Source organism: Mastomys coucha, unplaced genomic scaffold (genome assembly GCF_008632895.1).
Source record: "Mastomys coucha isolate ucsf_1 unplaced genomic scaffold, UCSF_Mcou_1 pScaffold8, whole genome shotgun sequence".
Lineage (NCBI taxonomy): Eukaryota > Metazoa > Chordata > Mammalia > Rodentia > Muridae > Mastomys > Mastomys coucha.
Window position 1 is genome coordinate 26,888,533 of NW_022196914.1, and position 27,318 is coordinate 26,915,850.

Below are 27,318 nucleotides of genomic sequence, written 5' to 3' on the forward strand. Positions count from 1 at the left end.
GCCCTCCACATGGCTGCCCAGTTTGCAGGGGCCAAGGGCAGCACAAACCACGATCCAGGCAGTGACCAACACCAGAGAACAGTTGGGGAACCCGCTGGAACTTCCCAAAGAGTAGGAAGAGGAGGGAGTTTACAGTGAGATGCCATCACTCAAGCAGCACACAGGATAACTGAAGATGGTTCCAGACTCCTGGGGGTGGCGGACTCTCCATCATTTGGGGACTGAAGCCAGCCCCCTTCCCCACAAGCCTTATCTCTACTCCAGAGACCTGGTCCCAGCTGCCAGCTAGGAAGGAATGGGCAGAGAGCACTTGGTATACTTTCTCTGAGTCTATAAACCCATTCTCTAGCCAACATCATGAATCCTCTATCCCAATGTGCAGGATGAGCCTCCAGAGTCAAGGGAATCCAAAGCTGAGGGGACCATCTTGCTGCCCCTGAGGTATCAAGTGTGGCAGGAGCCTGGTAGGAGCTGAAAAGGAGGTACAAAGTCCCTCCTGTCACCTGCTGCCTTCCTCTAGCGCAGCTAGCACACTGCCCATCAAGGACATGATCGACCAAGTGTGCAGAACTCTCCCCGATCCTTCCTGATGAGCTTTGCGAATTTCTGCAGAATGACTGTGAACATTTTATTCTTGAAAGCAAGGAGAAAAGACCAGGGGAACAGTGAACAGCTCTTGGGGGGGGGGGGCAGGTGGTGGTATGGATGGTCCATCTGGGAACCAGTTGTCTCTTCTTACCTAGAGGCAACTGTTTACCCAAGGACCACAACCAGAAGCAGCAACAGACACACAACTCTGGCTTCATATGCACAGCCATCCCCATGGCCACGGTCCCCATAAATCTCCACAGAGAGACAGGTCCCAAGATCTCACTTAGAAACAGCAGCATTGACCCTATTTTGGAAATATTTCTTCTGTCCAGTTTAATCCTAATTGACTCAAACATCAAAAAGATTTAAAACACACTTCAACTTTAAAGATTTAAAATATGCTTTAACTTCCCCTCTAACTGTATTTATGTATAAATCCCTGAGAAGACACCTGTCAGCTTGGAATTCACTATTTACAGTTAATAAACACAGTGCAAGCCTAGCCCCGAGCCTGCTCCTCTCTGCTCCTCCAAGTCAGGAGAATGAACCGGGCCTTCCTTTCAAAAGCAGAGGGCAGAAGACACAGCCCTGCCCTCCATCCACTCCTGGAGATTTAGAGGTCCCAGCCTGGTAATTCAGAGAGACTACCAAGGACTTCTCAGGAGCCTTTGTTCTTTGGCCTTATTAGACCCAAGGCATCTGGTGCAAGGGTGAGCAAGGAGTTTGATAATCAAACCAGGGAAAGAAGCAAGTGGAAGAAAAGGTGGTACCAGGGAGCAGACATGACAACAAAGTCCTAGAGACTCTTGCTGGAGACAGCAGAGAAAGGGGCTATCCATCACACAGTTGAATCTCTGGAGCTTTCATGTAGTCAGACACTAGGACCAACGTCATCCTGGTGCCAGACAGAGGTGGCACACTTAGGCACACTTCCAAACACTCAGGAAACAAAGAAATTCCCATGAGCTCCTTGCTGCAACACCACTGATAATCACTCACGCTTAATTGGAAGCTCTGAAAATGGATCATGAAAAGGTAGATTTGGGTGGGGGGGCTGAAACTGTATGTCTCTAATTGGTTTGCAGCAGGGACCCAGGCGTGGCGGGTATATGTCATCTCTAATGTGACGTTAACACAGTGGAAACAGAACGTATGATTGGCGATGCACTGACAACAGACACCAAGGCATCCTCTGCAGGATCTGGCTATCCATGTGACAACATACAGAAATGGAGCCTTTTATAGGAGCTGAAGCTGGGGGTCCAGAAGAGCCCCCTGGAAGGAAATGAGGGAGACCCGCAGCTCCAGCTGAGAAGCCTCAGTTTCAATACTAAGACAGCAGTCACCTTGGTGCTTGGTACAGCACTGGGGTACAGCTCCCCTCTGCAGCAAGAAAATGAATTAAAACCATGTATATTGTATTCATGGACAACCAGCATGAGGAATGTGGCTTGGAAGCACTGTGGCACTGCCCTGGCTAGCAGTGAGGGGCTTGTGACAAGCTAGGTGGCACCAGGAGAGACAGGATAGATGACCCCAAAAGACAACTGAGATGGGCCACAGTCTTCACAGCCTCCAAGGAGAGGTAACTAAACCAAAGTCCTAGCTCCCAAGGGGGAACCCAAACAATTGATCTCAGTAGTTTTAGAGGAAGGTCTAAGACCCCAGAATTCACCTTGGTATTTTTTCTAGGGTTAAAGAGAAACTAAAATGTAATAAAAAAAAAAAAAAAAAAAAAAAAAAAAAAAAAAACACTAACTGGTAGTACCAGTGTCAAATCCACCTGGGAGCAGTTTAAGGTCCTGTTTTGTCCAGTTTGTGGGAAGGCTGGTATGAGATCCATTATTCAATACTTAATGGTACCAATTAGGAAGAAATAGGCTTAAACCAGTTTGCTCCCCCCTCCACACCCCAGGGAAGACAGACCTCAGCAAAGGGCTTCCAAATCAGTCTGTAATATTCCGACTCTATAGCTTCCAAGTCTTTACATTAAATATTCAAATAAAGTGCATGTGCGACAGATCCTCTAAGACGCAGCTGGGATGTCTCAGTGCTTTGGAGACAGAAGTATAGAAAGGAAACTTTCACTGATGTGCTGGCACCCAGGATAAACCTATCTCCGCCCCGCCAAATTCCCCACATACTGGAAATTCTAGAAAGTTGGCATGAGGATGAGCCAAACACCAGAGCCAGTCATCAAAGGAGTACTTTCAGTAGAAAAAAACACAAGGGACTCTCTGGACTTGAATCTGAAAGAGATGGCGAACATCAGAGTGTAGCCCACTCCAAGAGAACCTTCCCCAAACTACCCTGTCTAGTATCCAAAGATCTCCTGTCTGCCCTTCAACAGTTGGCAGCCTTCTACCGTCCTACCCTCTGCATCTTTGACAGTTTTAAGGATCCACATGGGCTGTCTGTACATCTTTGACAGTTTTAAGGATCCACATGGGCTGTCTGTAAGCGCATATGACTTTGCTTCTGCTACTCATCCATTAAAACCTGCCTCCGTTTTAAATGATCATCTTCCTCAAATCTCCTGGAAGATGGATCTATCCAAGCCCCTTGCTTAAAATGAGTTTGGCCCTAGCAACATACTATTTCTGCAATGTGCCATAATCAGTTTTGATGAAATGATTGATTGGCAGTGGGGTGGGGGGAGGAACAAAAGAGTTTTAAAGAACGAAAGGAAGTTAGACTTCATTCATCTCCCTTGACCACTTTGGATAGAAGCCAGTGCCTTTCTCAAGTAAAAACAGGCATTTGGCATCACTCAAGTTAATAGGAAAAGCCAGTGCACAGGTGTGTCCATAGGACACGAGAAGGCAGAGGCCAGAACCAAATGGCAAGGGGAGAATCCCTACTAGGTAATTCACACAGTCATTACAAGTATTTATTGCTAGAGACAGCATTTTAAACAGAGGGTCTTCAAATACAAGTATTAAAACTGACTAAATATAAAGAACCTGACACTTGTAAAATGCTGCAATTTTTCATAAGTAACGATACAAAATTATGCGAAAATGCCCTTTGATAAGCTGGGATTTTTATTTCTTAATTGGGGTTCTTTAAGGGTGACTTCTAGGTAAACTGACTTCTTAGTGTATAGAATGCTCAGGGAACTGTTTTTAAACAAAACCACCCGTACTTTTCCCAATTCTGTCTTGGGAGCAATATGGACCCGTCCTCTGTGGATCTAGGAAAGGTGAATGGCCCGGAGGCTGTGTGATGCATCATGCACCCCAGGGCAGACAGGAGCATCCCTCTCTGTGGTGCTGTCTACAGCGCCCGCCCGCAGCCTCCCAAGCAGTATCCCTGCACTGCTTCCCCACACCAGGCATAGGCGCCCTGAGAGTCGTAGCCCCTTCACGTCCTTTTCCTCCAGCGTGGTGCCCGCTTTTCTTTCTGTGCCTCTGCTGCCTGGCGCTTCTTCTCCGCCTCCTCCGCCTTCCTCTTCTCCTCCTTGGCCTCCTTGTACCGCCACTTGGGGATCTGCAGGTAGATGCTGTCCTTGCTGTTGCCCTTGGACACTGCGCGCTCTGGCTGGAAGGTGGGCGCAGGTGCCTTGCTGATGCGCACTCTGGGGACCACTACGCCCGGCCGCACGCTGCTCCTCCGCAACAACTGCAAAGGCAGGAGGCTGGCCTTCCGAGTGACAGGGGCAGGAGAGGACCCCGAGCCCCCGGGCGACTGGGGAGACCGGGGGCTAGCTCTGGGAGTCTTCAAAATCTGGGATTGTGGCTCAGAGTCCTCTACCTTGTTGCTGCCCTGCGCTTGGGCGTCCAGGTTGTCCCTAGCTGCTAAGATTTCCTGCACCGCCAAGCGTCGTTTCCCCACACAGGGAGGATTCTCCGGACAAACGGTCTGACAGACTACAGCAACCGCGGGGCTGTAGAGGCTTGTGGTCATCCTGACCATGTGATCAAGGACACCTCCATCCTCCAGGCTCTGGCTGGAGCGGGAGGTCAGAGTGGACCGCAGGAACGCGGTGAATCTCTGCAAGCAGTTTTTGGAGCCTGACTTCTTCAAAACCGCCTCAGCGGGAAGTGGCAATTCCAGCTTGTACTTGTCTCCAAACTGCTCTGGACAGGGTCGCTCCATCAGCCTCTGCATGACTCGAACAGCCTCCGCTCGGCCTGTGTATGCAGCCCACTCCTGTGATGACAGCCCACGTCGGGGATCCCTCGCTTGAATGTCTGCCCCTGAAAAACAAAAGCACACATGCAGCAATGGGGTACACAGCTAGGGTGTTCTTTCACAGGCAGGGAATGGCGGCAGAATTCTGGACGGTACTCACAGGGAACCTGGCCCGGCCCAGTCACAGTTCCTATGCTCACAAGGCACCACCCACAGCCTTGCAAATGCTTCTTAGGTGGTTCATCTTTCCTAGATAAAAACCTGCAACGAAGCCAGGCAAGGTGTCTCATGCCTGTAACCCCAGGCACTTGGAGAGAGAGGTGAGAAAATCTCAAAGTGTGAAACTAAGCTGGGCTAAATACTGAGTTCTGAGCAGCTGAGGCTCCACATAGCAACACTTGGTCTCAAAAAGCCAAAAGTAAGCAAACAGATTTATTAATTTGCTTGCTTGCTTGCTTGCTTGTTTGTTTGAAAGAAGTCTCCATAAAGCTCGTGAAATGGCTTAGTACCTGCCACCAGGATTTGACACCAGGAGCCCAAGCATGATCATGACTCCTGCATGTGTCTGTCCCATGATATTTGTGCTGCCATGCCACATAAGCATGTACACATACTCACATGCACCCATACACACAAATACATACAAATGAATAAATGCAATTTTAAAAAAAGAATTTTTAACAGGCCCCACCATCACCTGAACAATGAGAGAAGAACATTCTAGCAATGAGGGCTGTCCTGACAGTAATTGGCAAAGCCTGGTGCCATCCCATCTCTGTACATAGCTATGGTAGGTCTCCTTCTTTTGACATGGTAATGTCCTTCTTGTGGAGCAGACAGCTGCCTCCACAAGCCAGTGGGCACTCCAGGATGGAGGTGCAACATATTGCCTAATGTTTTCTCAGAACATCTTACCCTGAATGTGAAAAGTATGTATTTAACAAAGACTCCTAATGAAATGGTGTCCCAACCTGAAGGTGCAAAGCCACTACTGGAAGCCAAGCAGTCCCTGCCTTGAGTCTCCTATACTCAGATCCATATGCTTCCAGCCCGAACAACACCATTATGCTGGCGAATTTTGTATTCGCTTGGCTAGGCCATAGCACTCAGTGGTTTGATAAAACACAAAGCTAAGCATAAGCCTGAAGAGATTAGACTCTAAGTCAAAAGGGTTACTTTCCAAAGTGGTGCGCCCCATCCAATTAGGTGCAGGCCGGAAGAGCAAGGATAGGTTTCCTGGAGCAGTGGCTCCTGCCTACATACTCTCTATGAATTTCAGACTTCTGAATCCCCACCATTGCCTAAGACATCTAAAATGAATCACTTGTTTATATGCCCTGTGAGCTGTTTCTTTAAAGATGTCCCTATCTTCCTTAAGACAGTCACTTCCTGAAAATCTCTCTACCATGGCCCCTTCTGTAAAACACACTGCAGACTTAAACCCCAACGCAGCTGAGATGGGCCATACGCTTCTACTTCTGCCTTTAGAAATGGATACAGAATTGCTGTTCAGTTCATCTTGCTCCAATCTCACTGCAACATAGTTACAAAGCATGCAGGAGTTCAAGTCCCAATACTCCCTACTGGCAAAGCATGCAGGAGAACTGGGCCAATTAGCCTGTGAGGTCTCTAGGGAGGCAGCCAGCAGCACATCTGCATTCGTATCTCACACAGACCCATGTGTCTCACACGTGCTGGCTGCTCAGTTGTTCTGAGCCTAGAGTATAGGGTTCAGCCACATCCCTGCCATGCAGGCCCACAGCAGCCTCATGGCTGGGAAGACCACCTCTCTTAAGCTCACCTGCTAACTGCCTTAGTCCTATGACACATTAAAGAATAGCTGTCTTAGAAAAGTGGCAATTATTTGGAACTGGAATTCGGGAGGAACTCATTAGCCAGAGCACAATTTATAAACTAGCAAAAATGAAAAGGGGGCAGTAAAAATGCCACTGCAAAAATAGATGACACATTAAACCTTAATTAATTGCATGTCACGTTAAAAGGGAACAAACTGCAAAATTAAAACCGTAATGAACACTTGCATGAAAGAGACATTTTTCAAATGCTAATGAAAAATGAAAGGAATGGCTGTCCAGAGCTTAGCAGTCTGCCTCCAACCTTTTAACATGATCAGAAAACACACGCTATAAATCAAGAAGATGGGCCAACCCTACCATAGCAACCCTGGAACCCAAGTCACGTGCTCCAAGTTAGTGACCCACTTTCTCAAGAAACCGCTGCTAAGGCTAACAACAACTGAACTGTGAGAGACAAGTTCGGCTGCCCCTGGCTTCCACAATGGATGGGCCCAGGATCCTCACTGGACATCAAACTCTGAGTGGCTCGGGGCCCACATATTAAAAAGGCACATTTGCAGAGCACCTATGCAGATCACCCTCTTACATACCAGCGGTTCTCAACCTGGGGGTTGCAACCTTAATGCTTATCAGATATTTACATTACAATTCAGAACAGTAGCAAAAGTTACAGTTAGGAAGTAGCACTGAAATACTTACATGGTATGGGGGGGAGGAGGGGGAGGAGCGTCACCAAAACATGAGGAACTATATAAAAGAGTCGCAGCATTAGGAAGACTGAGAACCACTGCTATTTACTGATACACTGAAATACCTCCTGATTACCCATAATCCTAACTCAATACAAATGTTACCTATCATTGTTACACTGTGTTTACAGAGAGGCAACAAAGAAGGTCTGTCCGAGAGTGTGTGTGTGTCTGTGTGTGTGTGTGTTCTGTCAAAGCTAGCTGAACCTACAGATATAGAATCTGAGACATGGAGCTGGTAGAATGTGTTGCAGTGCTAGGGTTGGAACCCAGGACCCTGTACATGCCAAGCAAGTGCTCTACCATCCTGGAAGAGGATTCACACTTGATACAAACCTTTCAAGGAGTAACTACGAGAGCTTTGGAAGTGCTGCTTACCGTGGATCATCAGCATCCACGTTCGCAGCCAGCACCATTTCACCCACTGAACAAAACCAGAGATGCTTGGCGTGGGCTCTCACTGTTGCCATAGTGTGTGCTGTAAGATGCCTATGCAGTTTTACTACACTCAAAGCAACGTTATACTCAACACTACACAATACATCGCGGTTTTTCAACGTTGAAAGTACCGGAATCAGCCAGGCAGTGGTGGTGCATGCCTTTAATCCCAGCACTTGGGAGGCAGAGGCAGACAGACGGATTTCTGAGTTCAAGGCCAGCCTGGTCTACAGAGTGAGTTCCAGGACAGCCAGGGCTATACAGAGATAACCTGTCTTGAAAAAAAGAAAGAAAGAAAGAAAGAAAGAAAGAAAGAAAGAAAGAAAGAAAGAAAGAAAGAATGAATACCGGAAACTTTGGCCAGTTAAACCTTAATTATGGGGCTAGCCTGTGCACTGTGGAAATTTTAAGAACATCCTAGTCTGTAAAAGATGCCAGTGGTAACCCATTTGTTGTGACAGCCAAACTCTTGGCCATGTCAAATGCTACCTAGGAGACAATATGCTCCATCTTAGAATCACTGGTCTAACCTAAGGATGACAATCCTGTTCGCCAGCCAGTCAGCCTCCTGGCCAGGGACACAGTCCTAGTTGGTGAACCCTAACGAGTTGTTTGCCTCCTGCTGTTGTTGACTCCTACTTGAAACACATGTCACAGGCCTAGATGCCTGGTGATTGCCACAGAATCAACAGGTGTCAATCTGGGCTGCATTTGGTGAAGTGTCTGCCACATGATTGATCATTAGGACCTGAGTTTGGACTCCCACCCCGAGTAGAAAGCCAGGCATCGTGCATGATAGAATTCACCTGTAATCCCAGTGCTTAGGAGGCAGAGACAGGAGGTCCTGGAGCTCACTGGTCAGACACGGTAGCTCAATCAGAAAGCTCCAGGTTCAGCATGAGGCCCCGTCTCACAATACACTATGGAAAGCAGTAGAAGGCATCCAACATCAACAACCTCTGGACTCCATACATATGCATGTTCACATGCATGCATACCCACACACCCATGTTCACAAGTCTATGAACACAAACACGTACACACAGAGACAGAGAAAGAGAGGAGAGAGGGAGGGATGAATGGAGTGGGAAGGGAAGGATGGAGGGGAGGGAGGAGGAGGAATAGAAGGGAATGGAAGGAGGGAGAGGGATGAAGGAAGGGAGGGAGGGGGAGAGAGAGAACTGGTGGAAAGGAAGCAGGGTCTGTGATATCATGGAACCAAGGTCAGATCTGGCTTCATGGCTTCTAATGACACATGAGAAATAGATGTCTATCTTTTTTTTTTTTTTAGATTTACTTATTTATTTACTTTATTTATGTGTACACTATAGCTGTCTTCAGACACACCAGAAGAGGGCATTGGATCCCATTACAGATGGTTGTAAGACACCATGTGGTTGCTGGGAGTAGAACTCAGAACCTCTGGAAGAGCAGTCCAGTGCTCAACCACTGCGCCATCTCTCCAGCCCAGATGTTAACCTTTTAAAAATCATCCCTAGGACAGGATGTTTGTTACCTGAAACAGAAAGCACTACAAACCAAGTGCTGGAGAGAACAGGTGGACTACTCAGTCTCAGGACCGCTCTCCTCTAGGAGGTGGGAAGACCCAGGCCCAGGCCTTCCTGGGATAGCATAGCTCACCTAGGTCATCAGCTGGCATTCCTGGGGTGTCTAGGTCTCACGGAGGCTGGACTGCAGCCCAGTGGCCCACAATACAGTCCCTGTCACCTCCCTCCCTCTGTGCTTCTTGCTACACAAGAGTCCTTTCAGTGCAGAGCTCCTACTTGTGGACATCCTTCTTGCTCATAACTGGAACCAGAAACTTCTGTCCTCTGTATAAACTGAAAACAGCTATGTGTTGACATAAGTCGCCTGGTTTTTGAGAAGCATGCCATGAGGGCTCGTCTGAGAGGATAGCAAACATACAAGGAACAGTGTCTGCAGTCTGCTCCTCGCCTCCCTTCCCAGCCATTTTGTTTCCAAGAAGCACAGGAGGATGGATGCTAGACTTCAGCTTCCTGCTCTTCTTCCTGGAGGCTGAAGCAATTACATCACACTTTAGGAATAAAGTGAGCTCTGTTGAGCAAGTCTGGAACCTGGCAAACTCTATGAAAAAAAAAAAATCACATCGTTGACACAGCTCCTCAGAGCCACTTACGGAAATAGACCTGTCACTTTGGTGTATTAATATTCCACTGGGTTGACAAGGTGCTGCATGTCCCTTTCGATTCTTATCAGAATGGCTGACATTATCAGGAAACCTAATCCAAACAGCCACCAGGTTGGCTTGCAGAATCGGCTGCATTTGCCATTACATTCAGAGTTCCGATAATCCTAACGTTATTTTATTCTACCTGACAATGCAGATAAGGCCTGACATGTGCCTGTGTGTTACAGACTCTGGAAAAATCTAAAGGGTTTAGATGGTCAGCCAATTCAGTCACTCATTATTTCTAGGTGAAGTGGTTCCAATAAAATTACAAGTCAGAAACAAAAATCTGGTGTTAAAAGCATCCAGAAGCAAACTGAATTCTAACAACAAAAAAATAATAATCAGAATGAGATGCATGTGTATACTGGCTGGTTTTGTGTGTCAGGTTGACACAGGCTGGAGTTATAACAGAGAAGGGAGCTTCAGTTGGAGAAGTGCCTCCATGAGGCCCAGCTGTGGGGCATTTTCTCAATTAGTGATCAAGGGGGTAGGGCCCCTTGTGGGGGGTGCCATCCCTGGGCTGGAAGTCTTGGGTTCTATAAGAGAGCAGGCTGAGCAAGCCAGGGGAAGCAAGCCAGTAAGGAACATCCCTCCATGGCCTCTGCATCAGCTCCTGCTTCCTGACCTGCTTGAGTTCCAGTCCTGACTTCCTCTGGTGATCAACAGCAGTGTGGAAGTAAGCTGAATAAACCCTTTCCTCCCCAACTTGCTTCTTGGTCATGATGTTTGTGCAGGAATAGAAACCCTGACCAAGACAATGTGTTTTACTGTTAGTATGTAGTATTGCATGTGCCTTTTGCTTTTATAATAATTATAGGATAATTATTCTTGAGTCTGCTACTGAATCACTGTCCCCCACCATATATAAACGCAATCTGTGCTGATGGGGCCAATTTAAAGAAAAGCACAAGCGACTGGTACCTATGAACACCACCAGTTGCTTAATACTGGTATATTTAAATGGAAACTAGGATCAAAACAGTGGTGCAAACTTTTAAAATATGTCAGCAGACGTGCTTACTGCTACCTGGCAAACCTGGGGAGGCCATCACTCACACACTGGTCTCTTTTCAAATATACACATCTACACAAAAGGAAAATAAAGTTCATTTTCCTAAGAAGAATTATAAGCTAACAAGACAGGTGTAAGCAAGAATATTCTAGAGGTTAAGTGCTCCAGTTAGGAGCTCAAATGCACCCTAAAGGGGCTACCATGCCAGTGTAGGTGGAGCAGAACAGGCCGGGAAGAAAGATTGCGTTCGAGGACAGACAGGTCTCCTCTGACTTTTTCTGTGGTCCTTAATGAGAGACAACCACATACAAAGGGTCATTTGGCAATATCTGTAGGCATTTGAGGGTGTCCCAATTGGAGAGTGCTCCAGTCATCTCGTAAGTGGAAGTCATAGATGCTGCTAACTCCCAACATTACCAAAGGGACCCTATAAGGATCGAATGAGCCCCACATGTCACGGTGACAAGAAGTCATGTATTTATTAGCACAAATGTCTCACCACAGGGATACTTTTTAAAAAGAAAAGTATACTCTACTCTTCATTCATTCACAAATAACTCCTGATCACGTAAATAGTAAAAGCTGATCATAGCCAGCTTGTACTGACAGCCTCCTCCAAGGAGGGTACCTTGGCCTCACATGAACAAAACCCCACCTGCAACTTCCTGTGATGATGTCATACAGCCCAGAGAGGTATGGGAAGGGCAGCCTAGGAAGCTGCCCTCCTGGCTGGGGGTTGTTTCTGCTGCATTCTAAAGAACACAGCAGGCAGAGGGGAGACACTCACAGTGGTTGTGGGGATCAACAGAGAAGTGAGTTCAGAGACTGTATGTCAAATTCATAAGCAATAACAGGCAGGGGAGGAAGGAGCAGCAGCAACAGCAACGTGACCACCACGTGCAAGCTGCCACATCCTTCCCGAGGCCGTGGAAGGCTTTTCTGAGAAACTTTAAATGTTCTAGATGATGCCATAAATCTCAGAAGACCTAAGAAGAAACGACAGGAGTACTCGCTTCCCCCTGCCAAAAAAGAGCTGATAATTCAAATTACTTAACTGGGGGAAATGCACCTGATATGATTGACACCCTAACTTTTAGGTTGAAGAATAGAAACCATTAAAGATTTAAATCTAGTTTAATTAAATTTAAACTTAAATAATAATAATTAATAAAAATAAACAATATAAATATATAAAAATATATAAATATATAAAAATAAAAATAAATTTAAATCTAGTTTAATTAAAGATTTAAATCTAGTTCAGTTAGAACTAGATCTTGACACCGTAAAACCAGACAAAGCTTTCACCCAGTGCAAAGCTTCAACCACCATTTTTAATTAGGAACAATTACTTCTGGTTGAAATGGAACGGGAGGGCCTTACCTCTGCTGAAACTGATCTCTAACTTTTAAAAGTTAAATTCAGTTGAATTAAACACACAATCAGTGAGTTTTTTTTAATTTAAAAGTTAAATTCACTTTACATGTATGTATTTCTTGAGTGTATGTATACCCACATATGCACATATGCCATAGCTTGTGTGTGAAGGTCAGAGGACAAATTGTAGGAATCACTTCTCTTCCACCACACGGCTCGTAGAGTCTAGGCAGTCCCAGGAGTCTATTTTAATTATATATTTTTTTCTTATATCACCCTCTAAGACATGGAGATTAAAGCAAGAGGAAAGAAAAACCAAAGCTGTGAATCCCACAAATCCAGACTAATCAATCACTAATCACAAGGACAAGGTTGAAAGATGCTGTACAATGCCAGGTCACAGACAACCAGTAAAGACAGAGCAACTGTCATGGGTCAGAGGGGAGGAGGACACATGAGAACTGCGTGGGGGAGCCAGCTGGGATTAGAGAACGCAAACAGGCCACTCACGGAAGGATCAACATCTAGAACAATGCTGCCACCCCCTCAGTAACTAGGATGGGAGGGGCCCTGTGCTCTGGCCTTGGTGTCTTCAAAAATTCATCTGCAGGAGCTTTGTACCCACTGGGATGACATGCTCTGTCTTGAGAGCGAGGTCCCCACAAATGGGATCACTGCCCTTTTTTAAAAACCTTAGGGGATACTCCTTGCTCCACTATGTGTATATGGAGACACAAGGAGGCTTGACTCCTCCATAGACATCAAATCTGCTGATGCACTGGTGCTGGGCTTCCCATGCTCCAGAACTGAGACCAGCACACAGATACTGTTTATACGCACCAGCTCCTCAGGGCTGGCTACACCCCGTGCCAAGAACAAAGATAACTTAAAAGAAGCAACAGCAGCACCCTCTGCGGTATTAGATGCTATGAACCCGGTGCTACGTGCAGGTTACATTTGTTTTCTCAGTTCATTCCTAAAGACAGAGCTCAGGTTACCCTAGCACTGATCCTGTCAGTTTCATGTCAGGAAAAGAACAAGAGATCAGTGATCAGTGGCAGGGACCTTCCATTGAGGTTCATCAGCAGCTACAAAGTCATAGCATAGTCATCCTGTGGGGGTGGGGGGAAGACCAGGGAAGGATTTCTCCAGGTGGAGGACCTACGGAGTGAGTGTGCAGTCCTGCTGATCCAACTTTGACCTAAGGATATCCCCCACGGAGGCCCTGCCAGGAACAGCCCAGCCCAGCCTCTGTCCCCAGCCTCCCTGTCACTTTCAACACTTGTGGCCTTAGGACAAAGGCAAGGCCAGAATGAACACTTCTTTTGTTTTTTTTTTGGTATGTATGTGTTCAGGTGTATATGCATGTGCACCAAGTGGCCATGCACATGGATGCCCAAAGCTGATCTGGAATCTTCCTTGAGCCCTTTACTTCATTCAGCAAGTCTATCTAGCCAGCTTGCTCTTGAGAACCCTTTCCGGTCCTCATCTTCCAAGTGTAGAATTACACATGGGCTGCCACGCCCACTCAGCCCAGTGAGTGGGTTCTAGAAATCCAACTTCCAAATCCAGCTTTGCCCCAACTCAAGCATGTGGGGCAAAGCTCTACCCACTGCGTAATACACCCAGTAGAATACACACTCTTGATGAAGCCAGCTAGAGAGCCAACAGATAGACAGAGGGGTAAAAGGAGATGCCAGCAGAGAGCAACGGTGCTGTGACCAATCCTTCGCCATCCCTGAAGTCACTTACTTTGGACCCCCCCACCCACCAGACATAAACAAGATCTCCTGTATCCCAGGCTGGCCTTAGGCTTTGCTATGTAACGGAGGATGGCTTTGAACTCCTTATCCTCATGTCTCTGCATCTTGAGTACTGAGATTACAGGCACGCATCACCATGCCCAGTTTCTGTTGTACTAGGATTGAGCCTTGGGGCTCTGTGTATGCTAGAAAAGCATTCTGCTGACTGAGCCATAGATACCCTAGCTTACTTTTGGCATTTTAAACAAAACTCAAGTGATGACAACAACAACAACAATCTATTTCTTACTGCCACTGTTTCTGTGAGAGGCATGGGTCTATTTAAGACGCATTCTTTAAAAGACTCCCCCTGGTGTGTCTAAGGCCTACACACTGCACAGGACAAGAGGGCTTACCTGCCAGCATCAGGGCTCGCACACATTCCGTTCTGCCCTGCATGGCCGCTTTCATGAGGGCTGTGAAGCCGAATATGTTCCTCCTTTCTAGGTCCAGACCAGGGAAATAATTCAGCAGGTAGTTGGTGATGGTGACATGCCCTGAAAGAGAATTGTGCATTCATGAAGGTCCATGTGCCCACAGAGAAAGAGACAGACACTGCTCATCATCCACCCAAGCTGGCTGTCACCTGTGTGTGCACTCTTTAAATTCCCAACACACATCTCCTGGATGTAGGAGAAAAGTGGAATGTGAGAGACACTGATCCAACCACATAGGGCCACTCACTGTGGCCCCAGTCTCCCTCCCCAGAGGCAGAGGCAGAGTCAGGCTGTGCTGACACATGGGAAGTCACTCCACTTCCCAGTAAGCAGGGTACAGTCAACTCCCAGCAGGAGTCACCAGGGCAAACAGATGCCAGGCTGCAAGGGAGCCTGGGAAACATTTCCAAGTATGGAGGGAGCCTCAGTGGGGAAATCCATCAAAGCAAGAGTGTATATTAAGTCACGTGGAGCACCTCTGGTTACCACACAAAATATGTTGTATTTCTCCCTCCCTCCTTTTCTCCCCACTCCCACTCCACACCACCACCACCACCACCACCACCACCACACACGCACACACGCACGCACGCACGCACGCACGCACACACGCACGCACGCACGCACATGGCCAAAAAAACCTAAGCAGGTGAAGACCTGCACTTTAAAACACAGGTCTTTGTTTTCTCTTGGTCCTCCCAAACACAAACTGGTTTATACTCATTCTCAGGGCTTTAAAATGCCAGGCACTCACACTGTGGGCCTCTCAGCAAGGATCACTAGGAAAGGCAGGAAAACAGTTGCCTGCACAGCAGAAATGGCTGCTGGATCTACTGCCCCAGGCACCCAAGGCCAACAGCTCCCCTTTCCTAGACCTGTGATTTATTCCTCCCCACCCACCCTTGGCTGTCAAAATTAGGGCCCCAGTTCCAGCAGCCTGTTCAATGGAGCTGGCTAACTATCTTGGGACTGATGTGCACAATACAATCTGGCTAGCAGGATTCTTGGCCTGTACCCCGAAAACAAGAACAACCAAACACTGTTCCTCCCCAGCCCTCAACACCCAAGAAAGTCTCTAGACATGACCTTATGCTCCCTGAAATAGGGTGGAGGGGGGGTGGGGTCCCACTCTACCAGTGCTCCTTTCAACTCCACTATCAGACCCACAGGTACAAGAACTCAGGGGCATCCCCTCCCCGTTCCCCATGCCCCCAGCTCTGTACTTGACCCAGACCCTTTTCATGTGGTCCCTGTGTTCGAGCCCCATTCCGAGCATGATTCCGGGGCAGAGGTTGAATGTGTTACAACATGGGACCTACAACCAGGAGGCGCTTGGGGGGTTCTCCTGTTTGCCTGCAGCTGAAGCCCGAAGCAAAGGTGTGCACACATCTTTGGCCTTCAGCCCTCTCCAAAGTCCTTCCACTGTGTGAGCACAATTTTCAATCCACCTAGTATATGCTGAGTGACTTCAGTCAGCCAAGCCATACCCAAGTGACTGAGATATCCAGGCTGGAACCCCTATGATCCCTTCTGAAGGGCATCATATATTCCAGGCTTCTGCCCACGCCCTCCAAATTCAATCCTCAGGGCTGGCTTGTCACCAACTTATAGGTTAGAAATAAACAAGCCACATAAACTGGAGTTCTGATTCTGAAGCGGCACGGCTACAGCTTACCACTGAGCTCAGCCATAGCTGTGAAAAGATGGGTCAGCACCTTGCTGAGGGTTCCAACGCTAACAAGACCAGGCTGCCACTCCGGGCCACATAACACACAGATTCCAGCTTGCGACAATGCTGCTTGGACTCACTGACCTCTTGACCTCCTCTGTGTGATGGGCTCAGGATGAAGCTGGGGGTCAGGAGCCCATGATAGCTTAATAGCTCTCAAATCAGTGGGGTGGAAGAAGACCTTTGATCTAAAGTTAGCCTGCGCTCTGCTTGAACACATGCCACACTGGTCAGATGTACACTGGGTCTCAGTAAAACAAATGGCAATTTGTTTCGATCTTTTTCTTTAAAAACGTGATAGTGCATGTCAGTCACAATTTGCAGCAATTTGTACACACACACACACACACACACACACACACTACCTACCCTAGTCTCCCCTTGCCCTGACTTTTAAGGAGAACAGTTAATGTTTACGCAGTGTTAGAAGCATCAGGTCCAGGTCCATCTTTAATTTCTACTGAAAACAGTTTACATGGTAAGGCTGCTGCTGTTCATGGTAAAGTTTCCTTCTGGAAAAAGCCTGGGGATGGGGAAGGACTCGGATCACCCAAGCCCCAGCCTACAATCGCACACACAGGCTTGCCACGCTGGATTTCCTTACTTCAACATGATACACACTAAATATCTGTGTAATGGGCAGTTCACTTTATAGATTTTTCTGTTCTCTTTTCTCTGCCCATTCAACTTGCCAAGGGTGTGTGTGTGTGTTTATACTAAATACATAGTCTTTTTAGTGCAAAGGCACCCAGATACTCAAAAGCTGGTGTGAGTCTGACCCAGCTGATACACTGCAGGAGTATCTTAACTCTATCTTAAGGCAGGCTCACCACAGAGACTCCCTAGCTTCCTGCAGTGAGCCTTCCCCTGCCCAAGGAAAGGACCCAAGTGGTATCCAGTGTAACTAAGAGGTCACCACTCTACTTTAGAGAGCTTCCTCTGAATATATAGAGTCCCATTCCCAGACCTGCCCCTCAAAACTCTGAGGTCCTCTTGAGAAGGGGACCAAGTTTTCTGTGTCTATAAAATGGAGAAATGATATCAATGCACGATTACAAAAGGCCCAGCAGAGAAAGTGCGCAGAAAGTTCTCAGCAGAAAAGACACATAGAAAAGTCCTGGTCAGACCTATACCCCCAGCATTGGGGAGGCACAGGCAGACCATCGAGCTCATCTAAGCTGCATAATGAGCCTGGAGCTAGTCTGGAAGAGATAGGACCCTGCCTCAAAAAAAGCAAACGAACAACAATATGAACTAACTAGCACCCTCAGAGCTCCCAGGGTCTCAACCACTAACCAAGGACTGCACATGGTGGGTCTGATTGTTCTGGCAGCATGTGTATAGTAGAGGATTGCAAATTCGATCATCAATAGGAGGAGAGGACCTCGGCCCTGTGAAGGTTCTGTGCCCCAGTGTAGGGGAATGCCAGGGCCAATAAGTGGGCGAGGGTGGGGTGGCAAGCATGGGAAGGGGGGGAGGCAACAGGGGTTTGTTCTTGTTGGTTTTGCTTGTTTGTTTGTTTTTTTGGAGGGGAAACTGGGAAAGGAGAAATTTACATGTAAATAAAGAAAATATCTAAAAAGGAAAAAAAGAAAAGAAAACAACCAAGAAAACAAACAACAACATGATAGCATCCAGAATCGGGCATAAATATAGCTGGCAATGGTATACGCAGTAAGTTCCTGGTTTTCAAATCAGGATAAGGACAATTGCATAAACATCTTATGTCAACAGGATTCCTATCTCATACTTTACTATAATGGATTATTATTTTAAGATTTATTTTATTTTAAATAAAATAAATGTATGTAATTTATTTATTTATTTATATTTATTTTTGAGACAGGGTTTCTCTGTGTAGCCTTTGCTGTCCTGGAACTCACTCTGTAGACCAGGCTGGCCTTGAACTCAGGGATCCATGTGCTTCTGCCTCTCAAGGGCTGGGACTGGAGGCATATGCCACCACTGCCCAACCAAAAATAAGGCTTTTTTAAAAAATTATTTGTTGTGTTTTTATATGTGGGTATGCATGACATGTTGTACATGGAGGTCAGAGGGCAACTTGCAGGAGTTAGTCCTCTCCTTCCTCCATGTGGGCCTGAAAGTGCTTTTACCTGGTGAGCAGCTTGCCAATCCCTTTTTTCTTTTTCTTTTCTTCTTTTTCGAGACAGGGTTTCTCTGTGTAGCCCTGGCTGTCCTGGAACTCACTCTGTAGACCAGGTTGGCCTCGAGCTCAGAAATCCACCTACCTCTGCCTCCCAAGTGCTGGGATTAAAGGCGTGCACCACCACCACCCAGCTCTTTTTTTTTTTTTTCTTTGAAACAGAGGCTCATGAAGTCTGTGGTGGTTTAAATAGATATAGCCCCCATAAGATTTATGTGTTTGGGGCTGGTGAGATGGCTCAGCATGTAAGAGCACCAACTGCTCTTCTGAAGGTCCTGAGTTCAAATCCTAGCGATCTCATGGTGGCTCACAATCACCCGTAATGAGATCTGACACCCTCTTCCAGTGTGTCTGAAGACAGCTACAATGTACTTATTTATAATAATAAATAAATTTTTGGGCAAGCAGGTCTACCAGAGCGAGCAGGGCCCACTGGAGCGAGCAGAGGTCCTAAAGTCAATTCCCAACAACCAGATGAAGGCTCACAACTATCTGTAGAGCTACAGTGTGTACCCATATACATAAAATAAATAAATAAATATTTTTTAAAAAGAAAAAAAGAAAAGTCCTGGTCAGACCTATACCCCCAGCATGTGGGAGGCCCAGGCAGGACCCTCAAGCTCATCTAAGCTGCATAACGAGCCTGGAGCTAGTCTGGAAGAGATAGGACCCTGCCTCAAAAAAAGCAAACAGCAAACAAAAGAGCAAACCATACGCAGAGCCTGAAGAATATAACATAATATATGTAAAGGGGCGCGTGGAGCTCAACTTCACAGTGGAGAAACTGGCCACCACCACTGAGCCAGGGGACCAAAGCTGTATTTGTAGCACGTGCCCTCTGAAGCTATGATGAGGGGTCCTGTGCTCTGTGTGGCTCCAAAGAGCTTCTATCTGCAACCCAATCCCAAGGCACAGCTCAAATAAGGGACCTCCTACAAATACACCGATCCTGTATGCAAACCTATTAAGACCGTCAAACACAATGACCATCTGAGAAAGGATCACAGCCACCAGGAGCCTAGAGACACAGACACGCAATATGGAGTCGCGGGTGGGAACTTGAAACGGAAAAAGGGCATGAGAGGCCAAATGTGGTGGCACCAACGTGTTATCCCAGCACTGAAGAGATAGAGGCAGGAGGACTGCTGCAAGTTCTATGGTCTAACCTAGTCTATCTAGCAAGCTCCACGACAGCCGGGGCTACATAGCAAAACACTGCCTTGGGAAAGTGGGGTAGGGGAAATGACAGCAGGGAGCATTCAAAGAAATCTAAATAAAGAAGGGAATTTAGTTTCTAACTGTCCTGGTTACTTTCATATCCATCTGACACAGACTAAGGGTCACTTGGGAAGAGGGACTCTTAATTGAGAAAATGCCTCCATGAGACTGGCCTGAAGACAAATCTGTGGGGCATTTTCTTGATTGGTGGTTGCTGTGTGAGGCCCACCTTACTGTGGGTGCTGCCACTCCCAGACAAGTGGTCCTGGGTGTACGAGCGAGCAAGCAAGCTGGTTCTAATGCCTTGAGTTAATTGAGAGTCTGCATGTCCTTGTCCCCAATTGATTTTTCATCGATCAATAAAGATGCCAGCAGCCAATGGCTGGGCAAAGGGAGATGGGACAGGACCTTTAGATTTTCAAGGGCAAGGAACTGGGAAAGAGCAGACAGAGCGTCACCATGACGCAGAGGAGAAGAATGGGACGTAGGAGCTACAGGAGAGATAGCCAACCAGCCATGTGAGAATTCGGGTGGGTGGCCACTGGCCACTTCCCTGATTGGGCCTGGAGTAGCAGGGAAGGTTTAGGAATGCCCAGTGTTTGAGCTTTCCACACAAGCATGAGGACCTGAGTTCAGATCTACAAAATCCATGTTAAAAAAAAAAAAAAATCCAGATGGGGTAGTGCATGTCTGCAATCCTACTTCTGGGGACTTGGAGGCAGGAGGTTGGCCAACTCATCTAGCTAAATTGACAAGATGCCAGGTTCTGTGAGAGACCCTGTCTCAAAGACTAAGGTGGAGATGGCTGGGGAAGAGCCCAATGTTGTCTTCTGGCCTTCTCAAGGACACAGTCTGGTTCATCTGCACATGGACATGCACACACACATTTGGAATTTCCCCAAATGCAGCTTGGGGATCAGAACATACTGACTTGAGCCAGGCTGAGTACCATTAATCCACCTGCTCACGTGGAGATGGCATTACTATGCATGTGCGTGGTGGCTACACTGCTTTGTGCTCTCACCTGGTTGCATGCTTCCAGCCACCCAGGAACTCTTTGGATCCTCGAATGGAAGACACACACACACACACACACACACACACACCAGTTTAATTTTAAAATGCCTTGGCACTGCTCTTACAGAAGACCTGAGTTCAGTTCCTGGCACCCAAGGAGTTACAAGTAGCTCACAACCTCTTGTAACTCCTGTCCTACGGGATCTAGTGCCCTCTTGTGGCCTCCTCGGTTACCTACACTCACGTACACAGATACACATACAAATACATAATTAAAAACAGAAAGCATGAGTGCCGCAGACCGGGAGGGTTCCCTTGTTCCGCAGGACAAGGGGTTCTGGCCAGGTGTGCATGGGATTCGGCGTTGACAAACAGACTAGACACGAGTGGTGTAAGGTCTGAGGGTGTTTCTTTAAAAATGACATGAGGCTTTTACAATCATTGTAAAAGAGAAAAGAAAAATCTGGCAGCTCAACAGTTGAGGTACATCTGAGGCTATCTGAAACATACTGGGTCTAAAGCAGCAGCTATCTCCTCTGAACTGGTGCTGCATCCCCCCGGGCCCATGAATCTGAGTCCTACTAAGTTCTAGTGCTAGTCTTGCATGTGAGTCCAAGTCCTTCTTCTCCCAGTCCAGTGCTAGACTGAAGTCACGTAGGCAAGTGACCCCCCACACACACACCCCAAGGTCAGCAGGGTCTGGTAGATAGGTGTGAAGCAGGAGGAAGAGGGGTGGAGCCCTCCCTGTTGAGGTATTCTTATGCTAATTCTCTGGTTCTTGCTGGAGGCAGGCAGGCAGAGGGGAATCCGGACTTTCAGCTAATGTCCTAGAGTGAGAAAAACCTTTCAATTACTCTCTAGTACTTAAAACATTAAACTAGGATAGTTGGAAACATTGTGTGGGCCAGAAGACAATGCCCAATCTTAACCATTTACAAATCATTACTTGGGGTAGCTTTATGCCTAATTATGAGGCCGTGTTGATGATTGGAGAGACTAATCTGGAACACGTCTGAGTTAGGGGATACCAGCGACTGTCTGAAATCCAGGAGGCACAGAACTCCTTTTGGATTCTTATTGCCTCTTATCCTTTATCAGGATTTTATCCCTGACATTTTGGATGTGACTGGAGTAGACGAGTGTGCGTGGCACATGAGGGCTGGAGAGATGGCTCAGTGGGTAAGAGCACTGACTGCTCTTCTGAAGGTCCTGAGTTCGGATCCCAGCAACTGCCGCGAGCTGGCCAGTCTGGACCTCCCTCAACCCACAGGGAAACAGGGTCCTAGTCAGGTCAACAAGGCATAGGCAAAGAAATAATGGCAGAGACAACATATGGAAGTGCAGAATCTGAATGTATTTCTCAAAAATGGCATCAGACTTTTATAGTCATTACAAAAGAGAAATGAAAAATCTGGCAGCTCAGTGGTTGAGGTACATCTGAGGCCATCTGAAACACACTGGGTCTAAAGCAGCCACCTCTTCTGGACAGGCACTGCACACACACACACCCCCCGACCCCCGGCCCAAGTGCTCTGGGCCTGGGGGTCGGGGGGCCTGCGGGCTGCATGAAGCTCGAAGCTCAAATGCTCTGTCTCGAATCTGAATGTATGAGTCTGTGTGTGCACAAAGTAAAAACCAGGCTTATATAGTATACAGAAAACAGGGCTAATGACAAAAGTCATGTAGGCAGGTAAGGGCCACATCAAGGTCAGTAAGACCAGAGAGCAAGACAGAAGTCATGTAGGCAAGTGACAGTCACATCAAGGTCAGCAAGATCAAGCATCCAAGTGTAAAGCGAAAGAGCAGTGGTGGCATTCCCGCTGGGGCTATCTTGGCAGGCCCAAGCTAATTCTCTGGGTCTGTTGGAGGCAAGCACCAGGAAGTCCCATTCTAGCAGTTCCTGAGAATGCCCCTAAGTGAGGGAAGCCCTTCAATTACTCTCTGGTATGTAAAACAATTCTGTCTTCTGTGGGACTGCTCTAAGAATTCTAACTATGTTTACAGTTAGCAATGGTGCCTGACCTCTATTCCTAACTCTGAGGACACCCTGTCTGATAAGGCAGCTTCCTTGTGAGAAATTCCAAGCTAACAACAGCTTGGTAATAAATTAGGATATATTGGAACGCTGTGCTGGCCAGGGAACAATATTTAATCTTAGTTTTAACTATTTACGAATCATTTCTTGGAGTACCTTTATGCCTGAATAAGAAGGCATGTTGAGTATTGGAAAGACTAATCTGGAACACGTCTGAGTTAGGAGATGCCAGCGACTGACTGAATACCCAGGAGGCAAACTCCTTTTGAAGTCCTACACCTCTGGTCCATGATCAGGCTTTCAAGCCTGATACTGCAGACTTTATTGGAGTAGACATGGAGTGGGCATGGCAAGCAACCACATGGTGGCTCACGTCTACCCATAAGGAGCAAGCAGGGCCAGAGCAAGCAGGCAGAGCGAGCGGGGGCCAGAGGTCAATTCCCAGAAGCCACATGATGACTCACGGCCATCTGTATAGCTACAGTATACTCATACACATAAAATAAATAAATAAATATTTTAAAAAAAGAAAGCATGTATTTCCAACAATAACCCTGCGTGTCTGTCTGCATACACACAGGTACCCGGATACCACCAGTCATTCCAGTCCCTTCAGTCCTGTGCTCTCTGGCTACTGACACTCATCCAGCTATGGCTGAAAGGCCTCCCAACAGTTGTCCATCAATATTGTGGTGAACCAGATGCTTGTCTATTCTGTTACTTTTTTTTAAAAGATTTTATTTATTTTTATGTATATGAGTACACTGTAACTGTACAGATGGTTGTGAGCCACCATGCAGTTGCTAGGAATTGAATTCAGGCTCACTCCAGCCCAAGAATTTATTATTATACATAAGTACACTGTAGCTGTCTTCAGATACACAAAAAGAGAGCGTCAGATCTCATTACCAATGGTTGCTGGAATTTGAACTCAGGACCTTTAGAAGAACAGTCAGTACTATGTTTTTTGTTTGTTTGTTTGTTTTAAGACAGGGTTTCTCTGTATAGCCCTGGCTGTCCTGGAACTCACTCTGTAGTCCAGGCACTAGGCTGGCCTCGAACTCAGAAATCTGCCGGCCTCTGCCTCCCAAGTGCTGGGATTAAAGGTGTGCACTACTACCGCCCGGCGCCAGTCAGTACTCTTAACCACTGAGCCATCTCTCCAGATCCTGTCCATTCTGTTACTTGACACCCCCACAGCACTGACCCGCTTCCCCCTCCCATGGGAACTCCGGAAGCTCACCCTTCTGACCCTCCACCTCTCTGCTTTTCTTGTCCCTGGGAAGCTGCTGCTCTTTGGGTGATGAAAAGCCCTCTCCTCATCCCTCATGCTCTCCCTTCCATGATCCCACATGCTCCATGTATTAAACTGTTACCTCTAAATCTCCAAAGCACCCACTGCATCTACTTCTGTCTATTAGTTTCACGTCTACATGTCTACTGCATATTTATCCTGGGTGTCCCACAGCTAAGCTAAACCCATTGAATCAAACCTCAAACATCTACCTCTCTGGTCAGTTCCTCTCCCCCAGTGCTTTTTCAGTGATGGATACCACCAGACATCTGTGCTTCATCCCAAACCCTCCCCCCATCTCCTGCCTGTCATGAGATTGCCAATCTCCAATGCCAAGAGCTATCTAGGAGAAGCTAAAAACTAGCCAGTGGTCTTTCTAAGATGGTTCTGCCATGGACTGTCAAAGTTAATGACAGAATGGCTTCTCTAGGCAAGATCAAGAGGAATTTCATTTTAAGAAAGATTCCTGCTATTAATATACTTTTCTTATTGTTGTTATTAATATATATAACAATCACTAGGTACTAGTCCACTGTTTTAAGCAGATATGTCTGTAGGATGATGAAGATGTACTGTCTTATAGATGACCCTATAAGAATTCCTAAAATTGTATTAGTAATTATTAAGCTCTTTTATAACAGGACTGTTATTAAGTCAGTTCTGCTGGCAAAACTTCAAGGAGAATTCTGCCAGTCTTTAAGTGCCACAAGTTAATTGCTTCTGAGATAGCAAGATATCTGCAACTTAGAGCACATTCCAGGAGGTTATAAAACCATTAACCAAAGGTGATTAAAAAAGGGGGGGAACTAATTTACTATAGGTGCAAGGACAGAAGATAAAATATTGACTGGGTTTATCTATACAAACTTCACTAATAATTTAGTCACCAAAGTTATGGTCTTTTACTCTCTATGAACCTGTAGAGCTAATGACAGGTGATTAATGTTTAGCCAGATAATTGCTCTTGATGGATATGCATGTAAACATTCTCTGTTGTAAACTTCTATTTTGTTGTTGTTATTGTTGTTGTTTTTGAGACAAGGTTTCTCTATATAGCCCTGGCTGTCCTGGAACTCACCCTGTAGATCAGGCTGGCCTTGAACTCAGAAATCCACCTGCCTCTGCCTCCCAAGTGCTGGGATTAAAGGCGTGCACCGCCACTGCCTGGCTGTTGTAAACTTCTTATTCAATTTATGATTTGAATTTCAACTTGGGGGGAGAGGGGAATGCTTGGAAAAACCATGTGATCTATTCCCTAGAAAAGATGCAAAAGACTATGAAAGTCCATTGGCAGGCATGACATTGGAGAGAGAGCATGGGAACATAGCATTGGACTAAGGTGCCGGGAGCAAGGGCATTGCTACACCTCTCCTCCTGGACAGAGCAAGATGAGAAGGAGAATGCAGAGTAGAATAACCAGAAATTATAAGGCAACATAAAAAATTAAGAGAGCAATATACAGAATGTTCTGTCCCCCAACCAGAGCCATTCTCCTTCACCTGGTAACCTCACAGCTCTCCTTTGTATTATGGTTTGCTTTGGGGGGTTTCTTCAACCTTTTACACACACATACTCACACTCATACACACTCACACACATACATACTCACACATACACACACTCATACACACATATACACACATTAACACACATATATACTCACACATGCACACTCACTCATGCACACTCACATACACACTCACACATGCACGCTCACACTCATGCACACTCACAAACACTCATATACTCACACATACACATACACTCATGCACACACTCACACACTAATACACACTCACACTAATACACACTCACACTCGTACGCCTACATACTCACATGTGCACACACTTGCACACATACATATCACATATGCACACACTCATGCACACTCATACATACTCATACACACATACTAACACTCATGCACACTCACACACATACACAATCACACTCATACACACACATACTCATATACACACTAACACTCATACACACACATACACACTCACACACATACACATGCACACACTCACACACATACATACTCACATGCACACACACTCATGCACACTCACACACATCCATATACACACACACACACTCACACGGCACACTGGGCACACTCTTGCTCATGCCTTCACTCTTCTTCACCCACCCACCCCCATTTGTCCCTATTGTTCCCTAGATCAGTGGTTCTCAACCTTCCCAATGCTGTGACCCTTTCGTACACTTCCTCATGTTGTGGTAGCCCAAAACCATACATTTATTTTATTGCTACTTCATAACTACAATTTTGCTACTACTATGAGCTGTAATATAGCTATCTGATATACAGGATATGTTATATGCTATCCCTGTGAAAGGCTTGTGTGACAACCTCAAAAGGGGTCATGACCCACAGGTTACTTCCTTCTTTATAGCTGAAAAAATCCGTTATGTACATACACCATAAGTCCTCATACATACCAGCTGCTGGGCATCTAGGCTTGTTCTATAACTTAGCTGTTATGGGATAGCGCCACCATAAACACTGTTACGTTAAGTATCTCTGTGGTAGCTACAGCTCCTCTGTTAATCTGTGGCTGGCCCCTCTATACACCCTACCCCAGAACATCCAGCCTCCCTTTGCCTGACTACCTGATGGATCATTCTTTCCAATATTCGTCCTCTGGTTTTTGCAACAGTATTTGAACCCTGACCCACAGTGTGCTAAGGGAGCCACAGCCCTCTAACTGGCTGCAGACTCCAGGCTCAGTGAATACCTACTGAATAAGAAGATCAAAAGATGCTTTCTCCAGAGAAGCTCTCTTATCAGATACTTAATAATCATAAACCATCATTTAAGATTAAATGGCCACAACTACGGTAAGCAATCACTGACTCATTCAACATTGTTACCAGCACAAATTAAGGCTAAGAATCTTCCTGTCATTAAAAACAGGGACAGATGAAAAATGTCTTCCTTATTTGTGCAGAGCTGATTTAGAAATGGAAAAGTTAGAGCAGCCATCTCAACCTCTGGGTGTCAACCTTTCACAGGATCACATAGCAGATACCCTGCATAACAGATACTTACATTATGATTCATAACAGTAGCAAAATTACAGTCATGAAGTAGCAACGAAAATAATTTTATGGTTTCGGGTCACTACAACATGAGGAACTCTGTTAAAGGGTTTCAGCATTAGGAAGATGAGAACCACTGTGTTAAAGAATTTGGGTTTTTCCAGCACTTGGGAGGCAGAGGCAGGTGGATTTCTGAGTTCGAGGCCAGCCTGGTCTACAGAGTGA

The 27,318-nt window shown here is 46.4% G+C and overlaps 1 protein-coding gene across 1 annotated transcript in view; it reads right to left on the reverse strand.

The window, feature by feature from the left end:
• Positions 1–3,455: 3,455 nt before the first annotated feature.
• The window catches only part of Ankrd33b (ankyrin repeat domain 33B), an 87,063-nt gene continuing 63,200 nt past the window's right edge, over positions 3,456–27,318 (reverse strand). The window contains exons 3-4 of the mRNA XM_031360284.1: positions 14,489–14,629; positions 3,456–4,790 (exon numbers count right to left, since the gene is read on the reverse strand). Of these exons, the coding sequence (XP_031216144.1) occupies positions 3,955–4,790; positions 14,489–14,629 (977 nt within the window). The 3' untranslated portion in view covers positions 3,456–3,954. The remainder of the gene's footprint in view (positions 4,791–14,488; positions 14,630–27,318) is intronic.